Raw genomic sequence first — 26,456 nt, 5'->3', positions numbered from 1 at the left:
CAAACATAGTTTTCCGTCATCTACTCATCAATTCCGTTCCAAAAATACTTACATGGTAAAGGTTTTCAAGGAATATCGACAAACCGGAAGTCGACATCTTGGATTTACAAACCACTTCAAACATCGTTTTCTGTCAACTACATCAATCCCGTTCCGAAAATACCCATATTGTAGTAATTTCCATGGAGCCGGAAATTGTTTTCATTGGATGCAAAAATCTCTTTTTACGAAGTTGGTTCGTAAAAGAAGTTTACGTTATTTGGGATTTGGTTCGTAAAAAGAGTTACGTAAAAAGAGGTAACGTAAAAAAGTGTTCGTAAACGGAGGTTTGGGCAAATACAAATTATAATACGGAATACTTCGACAAATTTTCAAGGAAACATTTTGCATCGTGCGGTACACTGTCAGAGTGACAATTAACTTTAACGAGTTTTCTATAAAACTAGCAACACTGAAGGTTAAGAACAAGTTCACCATAGTTACTGTTTATTATAGTGAAAAATAAATAAACAAACAATTTTTATCTGATAATCAAGATCACAAGCGAAATGTAAGTTAAACAATAATCTAGAATGATTAAGCCACCATGAATATACTACTAGCTGTATTGATATTTGTAGATTCGTGGGTGTTTGTGTTCATTTTTCAGCTTTTGTGCTAGTGTTGGTGATATTTAGACTGATTGTTGCAGTTTAATACAGCAACGATAAACATAAACAAACAAGTTTGTTTTGCACCGTAGCAACTAGCATAAAGCGTTGCCAGAAACGATCTCCTTCCACATTTTCAAACTATCACAATGAAAGGGTGTAATTTGCTAGGCTTACTTGTTCAGGCTGTGAACCAAACATTGGCGGATCGTTTGTATGGGACTTAGGGGTATTATTATTTGTATTTGGTTTGGGTGTATATCTTTTCACCAAAAATCAAATTTTATATGTTGTACTTTTTCCGGATACCTACTGATGATAGCAAAACCACGACGACAGAAAAAAAGTTGGCTCCACTAATTAACCTTCATTAGCTGAGATAACAGGCCAGCATTTTTTGTCTGTTTGATATGTATGTGTATGTACAACTAGCACTAGAACTTACCTGTATTAGATCTTACAAATTTTTTTTCTATCGTACAGGGAAAGATGTACGGAAGAGCGATAGACAGACAGAGAAATAGATCAACGCCAGCGGAAGCAGAAAAAAGTAGCAATGTTTACGAGAGTTTATTTACAGATTGTTTTTATACAGTTCTAATATGGTGAGGGTGGTTTGATTTACTTGATTTGATGGCTAAAACATATGTACAGAAACACCTCGGAATAGGATAGGTGACAACCAGTTCAACTCGGGCAAAGTGATTAAGTAGAGTGGTAGGAAATAAAACATACAAACATATTTTTATATACACAATTTTTTTTATACATAGTTTAATCGATTTTTGGTAGTACACAAAAAAGTGGCGACTCGATTTATAGCTTAGTAAATTGGACACCTTTTTGAGTCTACGGCGTTTTCGGCAGTATTGTTTCAGCACAATCTGTGGCAGGTAAATGTTCCCTCGGAAATTCAGGAGGTTCAATCGAAGGTAGATTCTGCTATAGTTAAACAATAAATTTCGAACATTTTTTTACATTATTCTTCATTTGTTAGTGATGATCAGGTTGTGGAAAGTCGAAAGACGAGTAAATGAATGGTGTAGTTCATAGGGAGAGGAAATGGAAATGGGCATTATTAGCATTCGAATTACATAGTCCTCACGCTAATACTTGTTGCCTATCTCAGTTGATTGGGAGGGGTATCAGCCAATGATGGCGGTGTTAGCATAATGTTCTGCTAGAGCTGTCAGAACGGGAAACTTTCGGGACATAAAGTTAATGGTTGTTTGTTTGTTGTTTCTTCTTTTTTTAAATTCTTTAGAAGAGAATCATATTGAGGAGGGTGCTTCAAGACAGGCAGTGCAGGTTTTGTACAGTTTAAGAGTGTTCGTAGCTCTTTGAGTGGGATGGCTGTGGGTGAATTTTGATGACAGAATAATGCAAGTATCTTATTAGTATAGAAACAGTATGATTTTGATTGAGTATTATGAATATTTACAATTTTTCGCTATACTCTTCGAGTACGTTTGGATCTGATTCACGTAAACAAAAACAAATAAAACAGTAAATAAATATGGTGGCACACTTTGATCGGTGAAATAAATCAGGTTAGATTAAGATAGGGAAATAGAATGAGCAACCCCTTTTCCCGTTAGATCTCGCGAATGTTGCCAAACTCGATCTGTAATGAATGATAAAATTAGTAAGCACGATATGAATTGATCTAAACTTAAATCAAATAGCAAACGACGACGACGTATGCGCGCAGTTAACCTATTCGTTTGTCTATGGTTTCTGCAAGACCTAAGGTTTTGCGCCGTGTGTCGATTTCCTAACTACAAATTAATTTACTTATACATGAAAATGCTACATAAATTAAAACAAAAATCTCTGCCTACAAATCTAAACAAAGCACTGTCGGCATATTGGTACTTTTTTTCAGGGAGTATTCTCAGTTTCTCGCAACTAACGCTAAGGAATAGTATTTTTTTTCTGAAAAAAATAAAAATTATCGTAGAATAAAATCATCTCGTTCATCTTTCTCTTTCTCTCCCGGAGAACTAAATTCAGATTTTTGTTTTGGGGTGCACAACGTAGTCAGTTCACTTTTCGGACTGTTTTCGAGCAATACGAAGCTAACTACTACTACTACTGAAGCGCGTTGGCTTAACTCAGACTAGTGGGTGTCCTTTCCTGGTTCGTCAGTAATCAATTGTAGCCGAAAAGTTTGTGCTATTTGTGCATCGTTGGAGCTAGTGTTTTGGAGGTTTGTTTGCGCGCAAAAAGTTCTCTACTGTATCGGCGGTAAGTGATCGCCGCAGGTTGGGAAGTTCGGCGGTACCGGAGGCAGATCCTGTAGTGTGCCAACCTGAAGAATCAGGTTCATGCCTATCACGATGTGGAACAGGAAATGACAGTGGAACAGCCAGAAACCTGTACGGAATTGTTGTTAGTCGATTTTTGGGGAGCTACCAACTACCAACCTGAACACAACTTACCGGGATTGTCAGCACGGAATCGGAGAACCACGTAGCCATTGTTCGGCACAGCAATGGTGTCCTTCAGTGGCGGAAGCTGGAACTGTCGGTGTAGCAAACCACGACGATCTAGGTCAAGGGCATGTTTCAAGTTGATTTTCTTCACAGTGGAATCCGGCGAGCGCCCGATACCGATCACATTGTATGCGTAACCGTGCAAATGGAACGGATGACTCAGATTCGGTTGTTGGACTAATTCATGAAAGAAAAACAAGCTCATAATTACAGTTCAAGTCAACTACAGTTCAATGGTACCTTCATCTACCAACACGACTTCAACAATGGCATTCAGTGGAATGTCGACCTTGTGAGTGCACATACAGTTAGCACCACAATCGGCTGGCCGGTTATCTCCGTTGCAGAACTGTTCCGGATTAATATCATCGTACTGTGACAGTAACGGTGCAGGAGCAGATAGGTACGAGATTTCATCTATCAGCGAGATGACGTGGTCTCCGGTGGGGGCAACTGCAAAATATCAAGGTTCTACTATTTCAACTGTCACAATGAATGAAAGAATTATATTAAACGAACCCAAGAATCTATTGTACGTGTTGGGTTGGAATAGTTCTTCCGGTCGGTACAGATAGAACCGGAAGGGCAGGAAAATCTTGACGTCCGGTTTCTCCTGAAGCAGTGCTCGATCAACTTCCTTAGCGTTCTTCAGTTGACTCACGCAAATTGCATCGTCACGTTGCATGTTGCATTGGGCATCCAGTGGATTCATGACCTAAAGTTTCGGTTCGAAACAGGAAAGACAGTGTGTTTAGCGACAGTGCGCATCACAAAATGGGAGATCGCTTCCGAATGGTGGTATGATACCTAGTTCTGTCTTGTGATGGGCGATTTGTTGTTTCGTCGGCAAAGTTTCTTCTGTGGCGTTTGAATGTTTCTATTTGTAATAAAGCTGCATAATTTTGCTTAAAAATAAAATGCGTCCCTCAACATTGGTAAAAGTCAACAAATGAATACATTGTCCTCGGCAGTGTGCCTTATTAATTGAAGGGTGATTTTTTGTTGGTAAATTTTTGGCAACACTATTTTTGACAGATCACGCATGAATTTCTCTCGATGACATTTCTAAGAATCAAAGGTTAGCACGCTGCTGTGGGGATCCTTTCTGAAGCAACAAACGGTCGCTCATTCTTGTTTCGCGATCCGATTCTATACAGGCAGTTGATAATTGCGATAGAATCATTTTACTATTGCCGCTTATTCTAACTATGTGCATATAACCTTTATATATAGTAAGTTGTGTCTATGAAATTGTCTTAGAATGCTCCACACAAGGGTTTTGAAATATTGCAACCTAGTATGAGAATCATCAAGTTGAATCATCGATTCGATTTTCTGCGATAATTGTCAATTAGTGATTCTCTCTTGGGAAATTCCACACATCAACGATCATTATCAGACTGTAAATTTTTTTAAGGGCGTGAAATACTCAGAGTATGAAGTGGAGCGAAGAAATGTAGCAAAATTCTCTCACGGTTCATGCATTGAGAGACTCGAGTTCTTGTAGCCAGTGCAGTAAAACTTCATTCAATTCAATTGAAACTGAATGTGGAACACATTGACGATCTCTCCACTGCAGTAAACTTCATTCTCTGACACAAACACAATGTTTGCTGACGCCCCGAACGGGTAGCATTCAGTTCATCACTCGTTTCTCTTCAATCGACGCTCAGTTTAATTACAGTCAGTTGATCTCTTGAATTAACAAAATATCTTTTCAATAGTGTGAGAGCGGCCTTCAAATGAGGTTCATGCAAACATTCGAATTGGTTCAAGGTAATAGATGAAAGACTAATCAGATTGCTGAAATATCAATCACAGAATACACATAAATTAATTGTTTTCTCCTTCAGTTTTCATTTTTAATACTTTACTTCATTTAAATTCTATTTGTTCGAATCTGCTTACTACCAAGAGCGAAGACAATGAAGCAGCTATACTACTTGGCACTTGAAACTTAGCAAGCAAATCTTCAAATGACTAGGCACGATTATTCAACTGACGATAAATTCTGAGAGCTTCACTTGAAAATGGCAGCAAAAGTCAAATGAATTAGTAGGGATACGCTGACGGTCAGCGGCCATAAATTTCATTTTCATCTTATATTATTCGATTGAAAATGAAATTTTACCGCACTGCTTGTAGCATCTTCTACCGGATTGAAAATGTTGTATGCAATATAGATAGCAATATAGCAGCTTCTGTCAAATTTTCGACAATCACCAACACTGTTTGGTCTATTATTTAATCATGAATGGATACGTCAACAAGCAAAATTGCCGCATGTGGAGTGAAGACCACCCTGGTAACCAGTAAGCACTAATAATGGCAGTAAAAAAGCCTCTTATGAGTACCAAAAATTCTTACAGTTCTATATCTGCAATCTGAAAGCTACTCTGTTATAAATCGATCAGAACTCAGCATTTAGAATGCACACCAGCAATAATTAAGCATTGTTTATGAATAGCCGTATAAAATATACCCTAATTCAAAAGCGATTGAAATGCTAGCTGGCGATTATTTGCTGTCATAATACGGCATTAATATGCGATTATTAATTACCTGGGCAGTCAGAAGCTTTGCAAAAAAGTCACTGTTTGGTGTGGATTATGGGCCGGTGGCACGATTCGTGAAATATGTTGCCGATATGTTGGAGAGAGTGTACCAAAATTGGACCTCGCGCCATCTAAAGTGGAACCGCCGTCAACATTTGCATGAAATTATCTTCAAACATTAATTTATATTGATCGTTCTATCGATTCCAACGAAGATTTCACCAATTTGTTTAAAATTATTGTATTTTTTGTTTGAAAATCAAATGCTATACTTCTTAAAAAATCACCCTTCATATCGTTAAATAACTAACGTTCTAACTACACTCATAGGTTCGCTTTATAGGCTTCATGTAATTGAAACTGACAATACTTGAAATGCTCCTTTCTATAGATAGACAGAACCGTTCTTTTTAAACAGAGATGCCAGATCTGCAGATTTGTCTGTAAATCTGCGTATTTCGTACATAGTGCTGCAGACATTTTTTTGTTGTGCAGACTTTTGAAAATCTAGTTTTACGCAGACTTTTGAAATTGCCGCGACCTTTTTTTTGCTCGCCAAGTCAGTTTAGCGTATTTTTTTCGGATATACAGACAGACTCTTGCAACCCTGTCTGAAGGTATATCTCTGATTTCAAAGAACTTGATAACCCTGCCGAAAGAAACAAGTTCGTTTGAACCGTTCATTCGTTCTTCTGAAACTTTGTATGTTACTTCGAAAATAATATTTTGTATTGAACAGAATCAATGATAGTGAGTACTTTTTGCATGTATTTCTACAAAAAATCATTTTATTTTTACATTTTCAAAAGTCACGAATGTTTGCAACTTGTACCAGATTCCTTGCTACTGTTCTGAAATACGCTGTAAATTTATAAGCACCTCCGAAGAATTTGATTACTGCTAATAATTCTATTGAAAATAATAGAAAACTGTCATTCTTTAGGGAAAAACTCCACTCATTCTTCGAAAAGAACCGTTCGCGAACAGATTTACCATTTCTACTACTTTCAATTTGTATGAATTGCCTGAACAATCTAGTTCAGTACAGTACATCGAAATAAAAGTAGTATTAAAAACCACCTTGCAAGTTAGTTTGGCAGAAATGATTTTATTTATAAAAACATACAAAAATATATGATTTTAGCAAACAGAAGCGTTAGTAGAACGAACTGAATTTAAGTTCATTTATTTCAACAGAAAACGTACAATTATTAACTTTATTTAGAGTTCGTTCATTTAAAACTAATTTTTCAAATTGAATTTACTGTGAAATTGTTTGTCAAGAAATTGACATGAACGCACAAGTAAAATATTTGTTATTTTTATAAATGTGGTGATATAAATAAACTAATCCACTGAGAAAAATTTATTTTCATATTTTTTAGTTTCAAGCAGCAATATTTGCTATATCAAACTTAATTTTCAGTTGTTACTATTTCAATAAAGAAATTCGTTGTCTGAAACCCAAATTTGGGTATTTTTTCTATGCGTGTATCTGATTTAACCGGTGAAATGGTGTAATGGACACGTTCACTGCTCTCTGGGTCAACCATACACAATACGTAATAATCAGGGTGATTAAGGTCAGGAGAACTGGGTAACACAGTTTCGGAATATTTTTAGTGGCCATTCATTTATTGTGCGTTGACATTTTCTCTACTATAAACAAGTAAGAAATGTTTAAACTTCTTAATATTTAGATAGAAAATATTCAGAACAATGTGCTTTCTGATGCGAGCAATCAGAAATTTACAGCAGAAATGGTGGTGAAATCTAGATCGAGTTGCTCCTATTAAAAAAAAACTTTGCACATGTCTTCAGTATGTTTGACTAATTTGACAAAAGACTGACTTTAAAAAAAGAGCGAATGTTATAATTTAGAATCTGTTATTGGTAGAAAATGGTGTCGAAAAAGAAGTGGTAGGGAATCGATTATTTTATTTTTAGGAATGGGGAAAAGACAAATGGAGCAGAAATGTTATAGTCTTGTTCTCTTTCTGGCATAAAACCTCCTCATCTTTTATATCAACAGTTTACAGTATCACAGTAAAACTATACCCTAAGTAGCACGTTTGTGCAACTTAACAAGTTTATTGAAAAAGTTCAATGTTTTAGCGTTGTGCAACGTATCTTTAAGTTCTTCCGTTGATACGAATATCAACTGTGTATATTATGACAAATATCGTATGTTCGACAATTGGTTATATAAGCTAGAGAGGAATTGAATATACAACCATATCAGCCCCATTTAGATATTACTATGTCATGTAAACAAGTATTAAGTTGAAATTTAGAGAATCACAACAAAAATAATTTCCAATGAATAAGTTTCACATTCGATTTACAAAATAACTGCACATTTTTGACCATGAATTATGAAAAACTTTCTATATATAAATAAACGATAGTACAAAATGTTGTACTTTTCGTTCGCCTATTTGTGAATAAAAAAAAGACAACGAACTACATTTTTATGGTGGAACATGTAGTTGTTCGTGTGAAATTTTCAAGCGCCTTCGAATAAATGTTTTTTGGTGGTGGTGCATCGATTTTTGAAAAAAATAAAAGCTATTCTTCTTTCAAATGATCGGAATGGAATGCATTGAACAATTTCCACACATTCTTACAACTTTTCAGATCATTTTGATAAATCCAGAAATAATTTCATTTTATGTTTTCCAATATGGCATTGATCACAACAGTGTGTTACATAAAAATCGGTTCATACAACACAATGTTTTATACTTCCTAATTAACAGGAAACATGAATATGTGAATATTTCAGATAAAAAACGTGCTTAATCCACCTTGCAGTGAGATCATACCTTTTTTTTTATCAATCCGCACGTGTTTTACTTTTTTGCATGAATATTTTTCGATGTTTTATTTCTCATGACATTTCAATGACGGTCGTTTCAAGCGGCAGTTTGTGAATCTAATCACTCATTACCCTGTAATGTCGGAACTGCAAATCGGATCGAATTTTAATCTAAACGTGTGACAACCGGTTGAACATCCCATGAGATGTCGAAGTTAGTTCCACTTTACAGTTTACGGTTATTTAAGGTTCTTCCAGAGCCGGTATTGAGGATCAAGCGTAACCCAAACCGATTCGTATGGCCATATGACGAATAAATTGCAATAGTTTTGAGTCCAACTTTAAAACTTTTCGGGATTATCATCTTCTATATCGGTTTGAATTTAAAAAAATTATCATCCTGTAATTCCAGAATCGGAAGTCAGAATTGGATAAAATTAAATAATTTTGTCTTTGTCGATTAGGCTTTTTTGAGAAAACCATTGAGCTTTGAGAAACAATTCGATACTGGAACCGGAATTCGAAAATCGGTGTAGCCAAAGTCAGATAAATTCACCTGAGTAGCTGTATAGTTTACATTTGTTTCAAAATGTTTGAAAATCAGTGTAGACATCTTTGGGAAATCGTATTGGGAATTAAATCCGAATCGTAAACTGAATACTACTGAAACTGAAATAAATAAAATGACTATCCAAATCTGCGAACCCGATAAACCTGATTAATTTATGTGAATTGGAGACTTTTATACTAATCACCATGTATCCCCTAAACCGGAAGTTGGATCTGACTGAAAAGCAAGATGTTTTATAGGATCTTAAAACTTTTCATTTGAATCTTAGATAATTCTTAGATTTTATTTGAATTTTAGATCGGTTCAGCCATCTACGAGAAAAAATAGTCCCACAATTTTTATTTCTTTTCACATATCATCCAGTAATTCCGGAACCAGAAGTCAGATCCAAACATAATTTAGGAACCTTGTTTTGGAGCATACCACTTTTCATATGAATCTGTGTTCGTAGAAAACGATTGAGTCATCTCCGAGAAAATTGAGTGAAATTATTTGTCACACACGCATTTGCTGATCTCGACGAACTGATTCCAATGGTCTATGGGTGTTATGTTCTTCCAGCATTTATTACTGTAAGAAGTAGTTTAGTTTTCGAACGATTATGTTGCCTAAAACGAACCATGCTAAAATTGGTTTCTAAGGTTTGAGCGAATTCTATACCAATTTTTTCATTCATAAAACAAGGGTTAATAGTCAGTTAATCACTAGAAAATATTTTTACAGGACAAAAGCAATAAATTTATTCAAAGTAAATTTAAGTCAAAATCAGATTTTTGGTCAATTGCAACATTTTTCTTCTAATTGTTGTAGTTCAAAACCGATGATTGTAAAAAAAGGAGTCGAACAAGAGTCTATAATAAATCGTTTGGGGACTATGAAAAAATGTACACGGATATTAAACTCTTTCCAAGAATATAAATTCTATCCGAAAAAATCACGTTAAGAAGTTTTTTCGCAAAATTTTAAATATTCGTTGTTTTATTCAGTCTCAACATTTCTCTCTATCTGTTGCTTATTTTTAGTGATGAGTAGAGCTGAGCTCAAGACTGCTTTACTGCCGTTCGAAGCATAATTGTCTCATATTAGAATATTGGACAATTATGCGTAGAGCAGCAGTTTATGTCTTAGCTAATTCTTAAACAATTTTAAAGCTGAATGTTTCCGATTGAATTAGTCATTTCAACAATTGAGTATAATTCTACAGATAATGTAGTCATACTTGTAGTGGTCGCCATCTCAAAAGTGTCCAGTTTAAAAATATTCTATTAAATTAATTAAAAATCTGTGTTCTTTATTTTTCACGCGTGAATTTCTTGAATACGGCTAGTAAAAAAAGTAACTACGAGTAAATTTACTGCTTTTTATCTGTAGAATCATGTCCAATATTTTAAATGACTATTTTCACCAGAACTTAAAGCTAGAAAAATGCCTCAACCTTTTTTTTAGCTGTAACTTTTTCAGTTTTCAATTTCACACAAATGAAATTGACATCAAGTGGGGATTTTAAGTTTAAAAATTCATGGAGCCATTTATTTCCTAATTTCTTTTCGGTTAGTTTTCTAATTGCTTAAAAAACTTTAGAATTTTTTTCCATGTTTATTTTATGAAAGCCCGATCGATTACTTACAATTTTTCTTCGACACCATTTTTGTATAATTAACAGTTTCCGAGCAGGAACAGTGTTGACAAAAACTTATTTGCCAGTCTTGAGTTGGATCTTTTCATATATGAAAAATAAATGGTTTGTCATATTGAAGAAGTGTGAAAAGTTTCAGTTAAATGTTACGCATTTCTTGACTTGTTCGTACACAAAAAGTTTAATTTTTGTTCCGCGTGAACTTTCTTGAAACTTAAAGTTACTCGTGGAACATGAAAGTACGGTAAAAATTTCGAACGTTCTTGTTGCGTTTTCCGCGTGACTTTTCAGGTATGGATAGTTACTTAAAAAACCGGGGTCATAGTTTAACAGATCTCAACTAAACATATATAAGTAATTATATTTCATTCAGATATAGGTTTTGTTGAAATAATAATGAATTTTCAATTTTTTGAAGTACAATCTAATGATAAAAATAATCTTGAAAAGTAGTTTGCGGTAGAAAATGATCCGTTTTCATTATTGTACTGTACAGAAACCGGAGAAGGAAGGAAAGTTCCTTTTGTAACATCTGTAGATGCACGTTTTTGGCTAGGAAAAACAAATTCTATGTACATAGTAAAACTATTCAAAATGGCGAACATATCGAGCATCTTCCGGGACTGGTTTTTAAAAAATCGTCTTCCTGTTCATACAACATTTTCCGAAGTTGAACTCTGATACATCAAAGTAATGTATCAAATCAATCACATTGGCAGGAGTATCCCTACTTCCCGTAATAGGGCAGAGAAAGCCTGCAATGATCAATCCATCAACAACTGTGACTCTGAGACAATGGTCGAGGACGTGAGTTGTGGATCATTGCCTCTCATTAATTCACTTGATTGCATTGAGAGTGTCTCTCCATCTAGGGAAAAGGGTAAGAACGAGATCCAGTAATAAAAAAACTAATTTATTTTACTAAATTGTACAATCAGTCAAGTAAGCCGGAATATTAATTTTCATGAATAAACTTGAAGTTTCGAGTACATAATCCTATAAAAACAAATGTTAGTGTTTTATGAATATTTAAACAGAATGAGATTTGTCTCGAGTGCGTGAACCTCAGATACTTCGCGAATGTTTAATACTTTACTGCATACCTATAAACATTCAAACATAAATACAACAAAAACAAGGTGTTTTCTTGTTGTTTTTATTGAAAATTAAATATTATCAGGTGTACAACTTTGCTTCCGCCGTTTTCCGATAGGTGGCTGTACCGGCTGAGGCTGGTTAAAATACATAGATGATAATGCCTTTAAAGTGAGTGTGTACAGTGCCTAACGAATTGTCATCGCCGTTTCAGTGATAGTTGTTCTTGTTTTCGTATTATTCACGCTCGAAAATGTCTGTTTATGTGCCCAATTCTCGCCATTTGCGCGAAGTTTTACTTTTCTGTTACAATTCGAAAAAAATGCAGCTGAAGCGCATCGAATGCTCTCAGAAACTTTAGGTGATGCTGCTCTGAGTAAATGAACGTGTCGGAAGTGGTTTCAACGTTTTGAAAATGGTGATTTCGATGTCGAAGACAAACATGGTGGTGGAAAAGAAAAAACCTTCAAAGATGAACAACTAGAAGCATTGTTTGATGGAGATTCGTGCCAAACCCAAGAAGAGCTTGCCGAATCGTTGGGAGTGAGTCAGCAATCCATTTCAAAACGTCTCAAGGCGCTGGGTATGATTCAGAAAGAAGGACACTGGGTGCCGTACGAGTTGAAATCGAGGGGACATCCGAGGGACGATAATCCTTAACGCAGAAAATCATGGGGAAAGCCCGGGCATGCTACTTCGTCGAAGGCAAAACCGAATATTCACGGCGCTAAGGTGTTGATTTGTATTTTGGTGGGATCAGCTTGGTGCGATTTACTACGAGCTCTTAAAACCGGGTGAAATCATCACAGGAGATCGCTATCGAATGCAACTGATGCGCCTTAGTCGCGCGCTAAAAGAAAAGCGGCCACAATTTCAAGAGCGACATGACAAAGTCATCCTTCAACACGACAATGCTCGGCCTCAAGTTGCAAAAGTGTTCAAAAATACCTGGAAACGCTGAAATGGGAAGTCTTTCCTCATCCGCCATATTCCCCAGATATCGCCCCTTCTGACTTCCACCTATTCCGTTCGATGGCACACGGCCTGGCAGATCAACATTTTCAATCCTTCGAAGAGTTGGAAAAATGGATTGCTTCATGGATAGCGTCAAAAGAGGACTCCTTTTTTCGAGCCGGGATTCGAAAATTGCCGGAAAGATGGGAGAAAGTTGTCGCTAGCGACGGACAATACTTTGAATAATACATCTGTAAGCACTTTTTCGCAATGAAGCTTTTAACTTTGGAAAAAAAAAAACGGCGGAAGCAAATTTGTACACCTGATAGAACCAATTTTTATACAAGTTACACATTCACGTGCTTCTCTCTAACAAAGTAATAAAATATTCGAGTCGTTGGATCAGTAGTATATATTCTTTCTTGTGAATGAATGGTTTTGAGAAAAATGTGCTTCAAAGGAATGGTATGGCGCGAGTAAATTCAAAGAACAGTACCTTCGCAAATATTCAAAGTACGACTTTGAAGCTTTTCAATTATGTTCTCAGACAACATATCTATCGATTGAAACAATTAATGAAAACCCGATTTTTTCGTAGAGTACCCCGTTAAAAGAAAAAACAAATGCACCTCGAATTAAAACAGATAATTGACTACAGCTGAATAAGACGAATAGCGTAATCTACATTCAGTTCTGTAAGCAGTGCAAAGCATTTGAATATGCTAAAGACAACAACATTACATGGAGCATGAAACTATAATATACAAAACCAGTACCAGTGTGCAGGGAGGATCATATCATAGATGTACGTGTACATGATCGTCCCTAATCCACCAATGAATTCATTCGAATAACCATGCTTCAGTATGGAGAAATTCTTTCCATCAAGAATGAAAAGTTGAATAATTTTTACTCTGATTTCTGGAATGGCCTTTATTATTTGTTACGCCTGTGTCCAAAGAAGGACACCTTCCTATGTGACATTCGGTCATGATACATGAGTTCCATGAAAATCACTTGTCACCTACGGTCATCAGCTGGTTTTATGTCAATATTGACAGAAAGCAGCTAACTACGGTAAGCCCTGCGAGAAACTGGGCAAAAAGTCATCTTCTCTCAAAGACAACGGTACTTCCTCTACGCTGGTCCAAAATAACTCCTGTTCTTCTGAAACTGTCATCGACAACAATAAAACACTTTCATCGACGAAATCATCAGCTACAACCAATATCTGAACAGTGGTGACAATGAACAATGTCAAATTTATCATAGAATTTGTTCAAAAAGAATTGCTTAAGCTTTCCGTTAATATCGTTTACCTATCTCCGAACAAAGTATTTATCACCCACTTTGTAAATCACTGCTTTAGAATTTGGAAAATTTCAAAGTATGCCCAAGCAACCAGAAGTTTCGCCAATTACCTAAAACATCAATTTTCTTGCTGATTAAGAGTACACGCGGAACTTTTGAGAACTTGAATGTACAGAACAAGTTCTGCGTGAACTTTCTCGCTGCATTGAAGCTGAACAATGTATTCTCAAAGTATTATATTAGAAGATGCGGCACGCGAACTTTCAAGTGTGGATAATTACTTAAAATAAGGGCTGCTTAGAATTCTTTCCATGAACTTCGTAAGCTGCTTAGGCCAAATGATTCCCTTTCATCCGAACTTCAGCTTAGTTTGGTGGTTGCAACATTGTTTTTTATCCACTGTTTTTTTTTTTAAATTTCGTTCTTTTCAACCGTGTTGTCGCTCCAATGATTCGCGTACGAAGGTAGGATGAAAAAATACCTTTCATTGCTTACCACCATGCTTGAAAATTCTACCCCTGCTTCATTGCGAATACGAATCCCGATTATCGTCGAATTAATTATCACGCACTTACCCGCCGGGTTCCCCCAGAAACACTTCTGGAGATGTTCCCATTTTCTTTTCCCTGCTATTGGTGAGTTGTCCTTCTGTTAAGGCTGTGGTGTGGTCCCTGGCCAGTCAGTTTAGTTACGGTTCCTTCGTTTGGGTGGGGGGCGACAGAACCATTCCGTAACCTAATTCCTGTTCACTTTTGATCGTAAGCCTACAAATTGGGTTTTTTTTTCGTTTTGTTTTTGCCATCCTCTGTGCTTGGCTTTGATAAACTTTTTCGGGGGGTGTTCTGTTTATTTTTTTTCTGTACATTTTGTAAACAGCGGATAGGGGAAGGATCTATACAGACTGTACAATAGATGAAATTGTGGGTGCTTGGTTGGCATAATTTATACATACGGGGAAAGTGGCAAACAAGGCAAAACAGGATCAAGAGATGGTAAAGTTTTCCGGACTGGCAGTTGAATTATGTACACATACCATACAGCCATTGATCCCAGTATAATACCAACCGAAATTGTGGATGTGGAATTGTGAAATTCAACACGCAGGGTAGGTAGAGGTGGAAAATATTCACAAAGCTTCGAGGCGTGAAATTCAAACAATCACAAAAAATCAAAGTAGAATAGTAAAGTTTAGAAGAAATTTGTACAGTATATCGTCACAATATTTACAAATGAGCTGGCGTTTGTAGATGAGAAAATAGTTTCTGGTCGGTGGTGTGTGCAATGAATAATGATGAGGTGCATTAAGAAACCAATAAGCAATTGCGGGGAGAAATCTCAACGCCGTACTTACCACTCCTTGCGGTAGACCGACATCGTAGGTGGGTGGTGGCGATGCAGGCTGATATGGGCCACGGGCGTAACGAAGGATACCCAACTGTTGGGCCCGCTTAATACCGCACTCTCCGAGACCACGCAGTTGAATCCAGTAGGCACCGACGGCTTGGTCAGCGTTGATTACGAAGTCGTAACGTTCACCTGAAAAAAAAACACACGAAAAAAAAAACGCAACAGGAAGTTAATACGTGGTTGTTGGAAAAAATGAAATGAATATTTGAATTACATTGGAATTATGGGCTCAATGTAGAAAACGATTACAATTGAAAACAGTTCACTGAATATTAAACGAAACGGATTGCTCCTGTCTGATTGTTACTGATCTATACGGATATTGGAGAAACAATCAGCTATCAGTAGCTTGTAGTAATTGGGACCATTCACAGTTATCCTCAGTAATCTATCCGGATTGCAAACAATTCGTGATTGCCACAGTCTTTGTTCGGTGAAGTATGATGGAAGCCCCTCCCATTTTAATCATGATTCAGGAAAAACTCACGCCCAACAGGAACGAGGAAGTATTTAACCTACGCGGCTTTTCAAAAAACACGGCTAATTCAGCCTTGCATGATTCACGATTCAACGGGTGGCAGGAACAAGGGCAACTAATCATACTACATTCGATGCTTCACTGAACCTCGGCCACGTTTCATTTGGCCCGGAGCCTACTCGGGTAGGCCTACGGCGCCGGTGCGCTTTTCTTTTCATACAAATGAAAACAAGTGTTTATCGAAAGGTACAAATTTGCACCTGTAGATTTTTAATTTGTTCCCCGCCGCCGCTACGAAAAAAAAAGATCACCACTTCCAAATGGCCCAAGGAGGCGATTTGGGTGCGGCGATTATTTGCTATTCACGCTACTGATTGTAGGCCGGCAATTATTTGGAACGCGTACATGGATGAGGATAGCCATTATCCTCGGTTGTTCGCTTTTTTTACTGTATGGTATTGTTAGGTTCATTGTTGCATTGGGCAAACGCGAGCTTTTGTGTGCTTGCAAGTTAGTAGATTTTTCCCTAACGATAATGACGACGACTGGTGACAGCCCGTATTTGAGTTTATTTGTCCCTGGACTTGGTTGATTCAATCGTTGTTGACCTGCACGACCGATTTCGAAATGAATGATGAATGAAACGAGTCACCAACGAACACTGTTGGACTGTGAAGAATCGCCATCTATTTAAGGAACCCCAATGATTCACGCTTTTTAAACTTTGTTCATATGTTACTGATTGATAAGACTATTCGTTACCTAGTGAAACAAATTCAGAAACTTGTTCGCCGAGTTCGTGATTTTTCAGCTGACTTATTGTAACCACTTGTTACTTCTGATTTGGCAGAAACTTAGTTTTATCCTTCCGCTGAACGAAAATGGTTGTGTATACGCTTGAGGAACGCGTGAAAATAGTTCCAACTGGGCTTGCGATTTCGGCTGCTCGGCCATCCATGGAAGTTGACCATCAATGTTAACTTTCCTCTCTGAGCAGCCTAGATAGCCGTGTAGTGTCGGTAGCGGTTTCCCAACTGGCTAAGAATAACGCTACGGTCCACCTGTACCGGTGGTATAAGTCCACCAAACAGGTAAGCCGTGTGGCATCCGGCGGAATTATTTTTTTACCAAGAATTGATCCACTGGTTTCCTGTTCCATGTCGTAAAAGGCCACAAAAATAGGAACTCCTAAGTCAAGGTGTATTTCCGTGCCGATGGCTGAATGGCTGCAGGAGGTTAAACATTGCAGTCGTAAACGGAATATCTTGGGTTTTTCCTCAAGGTGGTGTACTATCCCCACTTTTATGGAACCTAGTCGCTGATAGTTTGTTAAGGAAACTTAATAACCTTGGATTTCCGACTTATGGTTTTGCCGACGATTATCATATATTGATGACCGGTATAAGCATTAACACTCTCTTTGATTTAATGCAGCAAGCCCTGGGATCTGTTGAACAATGGTGTTACCAGGTTGGATTATCTGTAAATCTGGGCAAAACATCAATGATGCTTTTCACTCATCGTAGGATAATTACAAGAGCTCGTCCGTTGCAGTTCTTTGGTTCAGAGGTCACTGTGGTCGATCAAGTTAAATACGTCGGGGTTATTCTTGACTCAAAACTGAATTGGTCTGCTCACATTGACTTCAGGATTGAAGGAGCTTGCATGGCTTTCGGCCAATGCAGATGAGCTTTTGGAAAATCATGGGGACTCAAACCCAGATATATTCATTGGATCTACACAACTATTGTTAGACCAATTTTAGCATATGGATGTATTGTATGGTGGCAGGAAGGAGAAGTCGCGACAGTTCAGTCAAAGCTAAATCATCTCCAAAGGATGGTCCAAATGGCGATGATAGGAGCATTCACGACAACTCCTAATGCTGCTCTAGAGGCGCTACTGTGTATTAAACCACTACATGTGTTCCTAAAACAAGAAGCATTATCTTGTGTATACCGTCTTAGGGTTACAGGGCTTTGGAACAGTAACCCATTAGATTATGCTACCAGCCACACTCGCTTGTGGTCTCAAATGGTTACGTGGGAAGAGTATTTACTCGCTCCTAGTGACCTAACTCTCACATGCAGTTATCCTTTTAAAACATTCAATGTGAGCTATCCTCTTCGTTAGGAATGGTTGTCTGGTTGTCTGGAACGACAACTTGATGAACACATAGTTTGTTTTACGGACGGTTCTCTGTTGAATGGTCGTGCTGGTGCTGGTGTCTACTGTCGTGAAATGAGGCTGGAGCAGTCTCATTCTCTTGGTAGATACTGTACTGTGTTCCAAGCAGAAATCTACGTAATTCTGTGTGGAGTACAATCGGCTCTTCAGCAGAGGATCTGTGGTAAACGTATTTATTTTTGTTCCGACAGTCAGGCAGCCTTAAAAGCACTCAGTTCGAATGACTCACGGTCGAATCAAGTGATCGCATGTCGAACTCAAATTGAAGACCTCAGCATTTCAAATGCTGTTTACTTCTTATGGGTACCCGGCCATTCTGGTATTACTGGAAATGAATGGGCTGATGAGTTGGCTGGAGCTGGTGCAGCGAGTGATTTCGTTGGTCCTGGACCGGCTTTACCACTTCCAACTAGTTGAAAGTGGTGGGGCTGGTTCGGGACCGGCGGGGTCGTTCGTTGCACCAGCTCTGGCCAACGATACGTTCTTGGGCTGCATCCAAACATGCCAGCTACTGGCGCAGCTTGCAAACTTGCGCTCAGACAAAAACATTTTTACCAGATTTAAATCTGAAAATGTCAAAGTGTCAACTGCATTTTTCCAAGCATCATTGCAGTATTCTGGTCAGAGCTCTGACTGGATATTGCAAACTCAATTATCGCATGGCTACTATTCAACGTGCTGAGTATTATTCGTGTGATTTGTGTAAATGCTATTATGGTACTTCATATCATCTGATATGTAACTGTCCCGCATTGACGCAGCTACGTATCCGGGTTTTTGGTTCTCCATACATGGTTGAGTCTGTGTATGCGGAGCTAAAATTGAAGGATATTCTCTCGTTTCTCACCCAATGTGGTAAGGAGCTATAGTCAGAAGGGTTCATCGTTCTTCCTGGAGTGAATGAATCCCTTCTGTATTCACCTTAAATAGGGTTTAGCAGATTGTTTGGCATCCTTTGGGGGGTACCGAATTTACTTCTGCTCGTACATACTGCGAGTCGTTCTGCATTCTTCCGGGAGTGCAGAATGGTGTCGCTTCTGTAAGATCTATAAATCCTCTCGGGGGTTGGAGGTTTTATTAACAGCAGACTGTTCGGGACCTCGTAGAGGTTCAGAATTTCCTTCTGCTTCCACTAAATGTGATCCTCAGCAGATTGTTCAGCATCCCTTAGGGGTGCAGAATTTACTTCTGCTTTTATGTCGTCAATTTTTCCCATCCTCCTAGTCCAACCCTTACCATTTCCTTTCAATCCTTCCCTCTTATATATCGGGAAAATGATGCTAAAAACAAATTGATGGCAAGGCACAAATCTCCAAATATCAAGGGGAACGTGCCATTTGAGCCAATTTGTTCTGATTCCTGATACTGATTGATAAGGCTATTCGTTACCTAGTGAAACAAATTCAGAAACTTGTTCGCCGAGTTCGTGATTTTTCAGCTGACTTATTGTAACCACTTGTTACTTCTGATTTGACAGAAACTTAGTTTTATCCTTCCGCTGAACGAAAATGGTTGTGTATACGCTTGAGGAACGCGTGAAAATAGTGCCAACTGGGCTTGCGATCAGCTTGAAGAAGACGCCGATTTTTGCCAAAAAATCATCTTCTCGGATGAGACACATTTTCATCTCGGCGGGTATGTTGATAGGCAAATTTGTCGCATTTGGAGGACGGAAAACCCGCACGTTATCATGGAGAAGCCGATGCATCCTCAGAGAGTGACGGTTTGGTGCGAATTTTGGTCTGGCGGCATCATTGGGCCATTTTTCTTTGAAATGCCTCATTTTCAAATGGTCCATGGCGAGCGTTACCGCGCCATGATTAGCGATTGGTTCTTCCCATTACTTGAAGAGAAAGACTTGGACAACATTTGGTTCCAACAAGACGGCGCTCCGTGCCACACAGCCAACGCTACGATCGATCTTCTGCGCACAGTCTTCGAAGACCGATTTATCAGTCGAAATTCGGATGTCGTTTGGCCGCCTAGGAGCTGTGATTTAACGCCGGTAGACTATTATCTTTGAGGGGCTGTCAAAGATAAGTGTTATGTGGACAAGCCAGAGACAATTCAAGCCTTGAAGGACAACATTTGTGCAGCCATACCTGAAATAATGTTGCATACAATCGAAAATGTACTAAAAAACTGGACCGACCGTATGGCGTACTGCAAGGCCAGCCGAGGCAGCCATTTGAATGAAATTATATTCCAAAATTAACCAGAAGGATTGTACTTTAATATGAAAAAATAAATTTTGAAATCGGATGAACCGTTTGTGTTTTATTGCATGTTTTAAAAAAAGTTACATGGCGGAGTGCAAAACCCAGGTAACGGAAAAGTATTAAAGCCCATCGAGTGGCGTCTAGAAAATGCCAAGAATGAAGTTTTGCACCGGAAATGATAAATTCAAAGTAAATGAAATACAAAATGAAGAAAACGGCGCAGCTCACTAATTCAACCGAATTTAGCTTCATGCCACAATTTTAAAAGCTTTCCGAAGCATACGGTACCATTTTGTCCCAAGGATATGGATCCATCGACCAGTCTGAATCTACATCCAGTCGAAACCTAATAAATCATGAGAATGTGGGAAACTCCTGATTCCTGAGTTAGGACGATGTGGAAGATACGAATAAGTTAAGTAAAAGTATTCCGATTTTTACTAAAAAATGTTCAATAGCGGATTCAAAAACTTATGAAAATGAAGTTTTTATCTGCACAAAAACTTGAGATTCTATAGTTAATTGTTCTTGGACCTGATTTATGTAAAATTTTTCATACTTTCATAAAATCGGATAACTCGATGGATTCGATTCCCAATCCCGCACATAGAGTCAGAAAGTTTTGTTGGCTCGAAGAGACGTACGTATCGATTTGAAATCCGTATCGTATTTTAAATTCTATTTTTTGTCTATTTTATCTTGACCAACAGTGCAAAAAATTCCAACAGTTGCCAGCTGCAACACATAAAAAATCGTAAATACCTTTTTAGAGACTAATGATTCCTAGGTTTGATTAAAAAAAATATTTTGCGAAAAAAGTATTAAAATGAATCTTTTATTTACGGTGCATACTTTTTTTTTACAAAATCCCTATAATTACATGAAACATTGCCGAAGAAACTAAATCAATTGAACCAAACGTTTATGTTCTATACTTTTATGAACTTTTTCGAGTTTGTTTTGCCCGGGATATTCAAAAGTTGGGCTAGAGTATAAACAGGTAATTAAATATGCTTTGAGTCAAATCTCAATATACAACAAACTGAAATTCAAATTCAAGCGTTCACTTATCGTTGAAATGGTCTGTTTTGTAAAAAAATGAAAATTCTCAAATGATTGTCAAACCGTCAGATAGATTGCGTTCTTTTCGAACTAGTAAGTCATCAAACAGAACACTGAAACAGAATCTAGTGGTCGATAGACGTGCCCGGAAATCGAACAATGAGGGTTTTTAAGAAGTACGAAGGGTGCACCTTTTTGGAAGACGGAACGTACTTAAAATTGAGTATGGAGTTTTGGCCTTATATGGCTAGCTGTCACTACAGCGGAGAAGTGCCACTGTCGTATCGAGCAAACGAGGTAGTTTTCTTCGTTCGAATCGGATATCAATTCATCTAACTGCCCTAATAACCGCTTAACACATCATTCAAAAAGTCGTGTGACTATTATTGTTGGATCTAAAGCACGTTTATGAGGTACCAACTTTCAAAAGACTATATGTATTAAATTTCATGACATGTCGAAAGGTCAGAAAAAAGTGACAGCTTTTTATGTGAAGTTGTTTGTTTTTTTTACTCAAAGGATCCAAAAACAATTTCAAGTGTAGGTTTATCATTGCATCTAAATGTAAAAAAATGTTCCAGCTCAGCAAAGACTTTAAAGGTGTTATTTGGACTAAGCTCCATAGAAAAGAACTATTTGTTAGTAGTTTACTGATTTAATTGCGTGGTTGATCAAACTGAAATCGCGTGATACAGTAAAGAATGTAAAGACAACAGAAGGCAGTGTGTTAACAATTTTGCATGAATATCTGACCATGAGAAAGCTCTTTTAAAAGCAGGTACCGCGTTTATTCACAGTCGATCAAAAAAAAAAACAACGTGTTAATGATTCAGAGCAGTGTTTGGATATGTTTAGAAGTAATGAATAAGCTTTTTTTTCTTCAATATGTGACAATGGACGAAACATGGATCCACCACTTCACTCCGGAATCAAAATGTTCATTATCTGAGTAGACTGCAGTTGGACAGTTACATCCGAAGCGTCCAAGGACACAACAGTAAGCTGGTAAGGTTACGGCTTCAGTATTTTTGGATGCACATGATATAATCTTCATCGACTATCTTGAGCAAGGAAAAATAATTAATTGTGAATAATACATAGCGTTGTTAGATGGATTGAATGCAAAAAAAGTTTCCTCATATGTGGAAGAAAAAAACCACTTTTTCAGCAAAACAATGAACCGATTCACAAGTCGATTGCAACGATAGTTAAATTGAATGAATTACTTTCTCATCCACCTTTTAGTCAAGATCTGGCCCTCAGAGACTCCTGGTTATTTACTGATCTAAAAAACCTGTTTTCATCCACCTAGTGGTATAATGTTGCCTTTTTCATACTACTCATACTATCATAAATATTATTGTAGAGTTCTCAAATCAACTATTGATTGATTCACAAATTGGAATAATTTTGAACCAAAATTAAAAGAATTTCTTTTCCTTTCACTTCGTCGCATTAGAAGGCGGTATAGAATTTTTTACGCTTAACCATCTCTGAGAAATAGTTGGGACCATAAGGCCTTTGATTTGAACTTTTTTTCTACTTATCTAGTTCCGAAACCAGAATTCGGATCCGGATGAAACGTTGTAGAAAGTTTTAGGTAACTTCAATACCTTTCGTTTGAGTCTTTGTTTGTGACAATCGGTAAAGCAATTTCCGAAAAATTTGAGTGCATATTTTTTCCTTAATTTTTACATATTACCTTATCACTTCGGAACCGGAAATCGGATCCTAATGAAATTCAATATCAATAGCTATGGGATCATATGACCTTTCATTTGAATCTAAGTTTGTGAAACAAGTTAAACCATCTCCGAGAAAAGTAAGCGCATATTTTTGTTACATACATACACATATATTTACACACACACACATACATTTGTTCAGTTCGTCGAGCTGAATCAAATGGTTGATGACATTCGGTCTTCCGGGGAGACCCTGCTGGCCAAAACGCACCGCTGCTTTTTTTAAGTATTCAAGGCTTTTATAAAATATAACCTTTGATTCAACAGTATGCTTCGAGTTATAATATTGTTTTAAAGATTTATAACGGTTATTAAAACAAAATTTAGCGTTGGGAGGATCGAAAATGTTGATTTCCAATTGTAATTAATTGATTATGAAATTGATTTCTGATGCAAAGAATATCTTCTTTATCTGCTTTTCTTCTGTATCGACATTTCAAGGGGCATATTGTATCATTGTTGTGGGGCTTACCACTGATTTGTTGTGAGGCATATTAAACTGTTGCTGGGGCATAATGCCTACGGCAAATGAAAAAACTGAACAAGTGGTCGTTTTGCATGTGTTTGTATCAATCAATTCTCATCACTTCTACCGAAATCATTGAAAATATGTTCCTCAGGTGTATTGCAAAGAAATACCTACGTTCACAAAGAAAATATATCAGTACATTAAGAAATATCTCAATGTTTGCTTAAGGAGGCCACATTTTAACACTTTACCCTATATGAGAAAGGCAAAAAATGCTCACCGACGAGAAATTTCCGGGTTGGTGGTTCAATGCATAGGGTGCAGGTCTAACAAGTCAGTTGTCGTATGTTCGAGCCCTGATCATGAAGGATTCTTAGAGTAGCACCAGCCGTTCTGTACGTTAAGAATCAGCTTTGATGTCTGTTGCAACAGAAGGTCAAATTCCACAAAAGGAATGTAAGTCCAAGGCTTTGCTTTTCGATAAGAAATTCGACTCAAATGAAGAAGTGTATGTAAAGCTGAGAACAAATACTTCTACAAGCACGTCATCGAGAAGTTAGAGAAGCAATGGAATGATAGTATTGCTCTTGAAGGAGCATAAAATCGATTTTTGGGAAAAGAATGTGTTAATCTTAATAAGTGGACCAGACATTTGTATTCTGACGAAAATGATCATATTGCCTGAAAAAACAAACGATTATTATCTTAGCCAATCAAATCATCTTAGTCTTGAAGTAAACTAAAATAGTCCAACCCTGAGTCTTGAGAGAGCCTTGCACTCTGGAACAGCTTTAAATAGACCATGGGAAAAATACCAGCAGCTAATCGTTTCCGGAACGGAATGTCAGACCAGTACGGATGGATTATGCAATATTCAGGCTAGTGCATTCACTTCGTTTGCTCGGTTATTTCAACAAGGAGAAATAGTACCAGAAACGTGATTACTGCTTCAAATGCACTACTTGACTTCTGTTCTCAAACAGAATATAGCATAAGGTACAATAGCCTAGCCCTAGTCAGGAATGATTTTGTTTGCTTTGTTGTTCGAATGTGGCACGTGAAATAGCATCGCATGCAAAATTCAATTTCTAATCATTCGAAGAAGGCGGAAAAATGTGAAAATAATACGGGAATCATGGTTTCTATTTCAGTACCTTTAATCAAAGTGACAACTGTTCGTTTAGAGAACGCCATTTTGTCGGTATCGTTCTAAACGAGCAAACGATCTGTCAAATTTAGTGTCGGATAAAACGTTCTGAATCGTTGCCAACATTACGGATGAGATGTCGCGGTTCACTCGACTAACATGCCCTTTAGTTTCTATAATTGTCGCTGGTACTTTTATGAGCTGCATAAATATTATCAAGTTATTCAAACAAACTAGTCCGAATTTCGAATTAAAATTATTCCGCACAAAAAAAAAATCGAAAACGCGACCTTAGATCAATCATTTTATCAATACCTAAACAAATATTTTCAAAGTTAGTATTTCTTATGCAAAATTTAATTCGACTTATCGGAAAATACTCCTGACATGTTCATAGGTTCGATAAATGGATTGTTTTTAATAATATCGGCCGCAAATAACTGTATTCTGTTTTACCCCAAGTCATCTTCTTCCATAAATTTACAGAAATAAAAGTTCTACTGATCGGTGTTTGGATCAATTATGGTTAAACAAGACAGTTCAATGTTTCACAAGTAACCTCAAAAATAGGTATCAGATAGTTTCCACGATTTCATGAATCGGGCAACATCGTTTTACCCTAATTTTCCCACAAACATAATTTTCTGTTGAATTCAGATTTACAATTCCGAAGCAAATCCAATGTGAACTATCAGTATTGGTCCAGGTTAGATAGAAAACTTTTGTGATCCAAACACACATAATAGGAATAACAGTACTAGCCCGTTTAACGTTTTTATTTTATAAGTTGTATCTCTGGGAGAACATTTTTTTCGCATTCCGGTAGAAGGCTAATTGCGGTTGATTGAAATCGTTTGATATTATCTAAAAATAAGAATACAAATAGATTCAGTGACCGGACGAATATTGTTATACCGTTTTACCTCAATTTATTTCATAAATTGCTCCACATTGGGTATTGATTCACATTTTTTGGAAATCAAGCTTGTCTTCAAAAACTCGCTACAAGCACTTCTGATATGTTCACTACTCTGCTCCACATTTCATCACAATGGATTTTTATTCATCCTATCGTTGGTCCTTTGTTCATCCTATAAATTAGCAATGGCGACAGCAATCTAAAATAAAATATTGCACTATTCCATTCTCAGGTTCAAATTGTCAGAATTCTTCTCATAAAGAGTCTAATGCCAACTATATAACTATAAGACTATAGTAAGACTATAAGATATTTTTAGAATCAGTTTTGAATAATTTCGACGTTTAAAAATTGTTGGGTCGTTTACGTTTCCTTTCGTGTTAAATTTTAAACTTTACTGTAAAGTTAATTTGGAAATCTTTAAAAAAACAAAAAAGGAATTGTTATTATTTAGGCATTAGCCATTAGGCATTAAGTGCAGAGCCAGAGCCATTTACACAGATTTATCTGTATTGTATAGATTTTTGCTTTCACATACTGATTTAAATAGGAGTATAAATTTTATATAGATTTCCTAAGTTTAATGCAGATTTGTACAGGTTCATAAAAAGTGAGAAGTAAAAAATTAGACTTTTCTCTCTGAGGATCTATTAGTATTTGATTGCAGTGATTAATATATATATATATATATATATATATATATATATATATATATATATATATATATATATATATATA

The 26,456-nt window shown here is 37.0% G+C and overlaps 1 protein-coding gene across 1 annotated transcript in view; it reads right to left on the bottom strand.

The window, feature by feature from the left end:
• Positions 1 to 1,390: 1,390 nt before the first annotated feature.
• LOC131439092 (uncharacterized) overlaps positions 1,391 to 26,456 on the bottom strand; it is a 445,155-nt gene continuing 420,089 nt past the window's right edge. Inside the window, exons 5-9 of the mRNA XM_058609702.1 lie at positions 15,437 to 15,621; positions 3,665 to 3,860; positions 3,386 to 3,598; positions 3,092 to 3,322; positions 1,391 to 3,026 (exon numbers count right to left, since the gene is read on the bottom strand). Of these exons, the coding sequence (XP_058465685.1) occupies positions 2,884 to 3,026; positions 3,092 to 3,322; positions 3,386 to 3,598; positions 3,665 to 3,860; positions 15,437 to 15,621 (968 nt within the window). The 3' untranslated portion in view covers positions 1,391 to 2,883. The remainder of the gene's footprint in view (positions 3,027 to 3,091; positions 3,323 to 3,385; positions 3,599 to 3,664; positions 3,861 to 15,436; positions 15,622 to 26,456) is intronic.

This window comes from Malaya genurostris, chromosome 3 (genome assembly GCF_030247185.1).
Source record: "Malaya genurostris strain Urasoe2022 chromosome 3, Malgen_1.1, whole genome shotgun sequence".
Lineage (NCBI taxonomy): Eukaryota > Metazoa > Arthropoda > Insecta > Diptera > Culicidae > Malaya > Malaya genurostris.
This window is presented reverse-complemented; position numbering and strand designations above follow the sequence as displayed.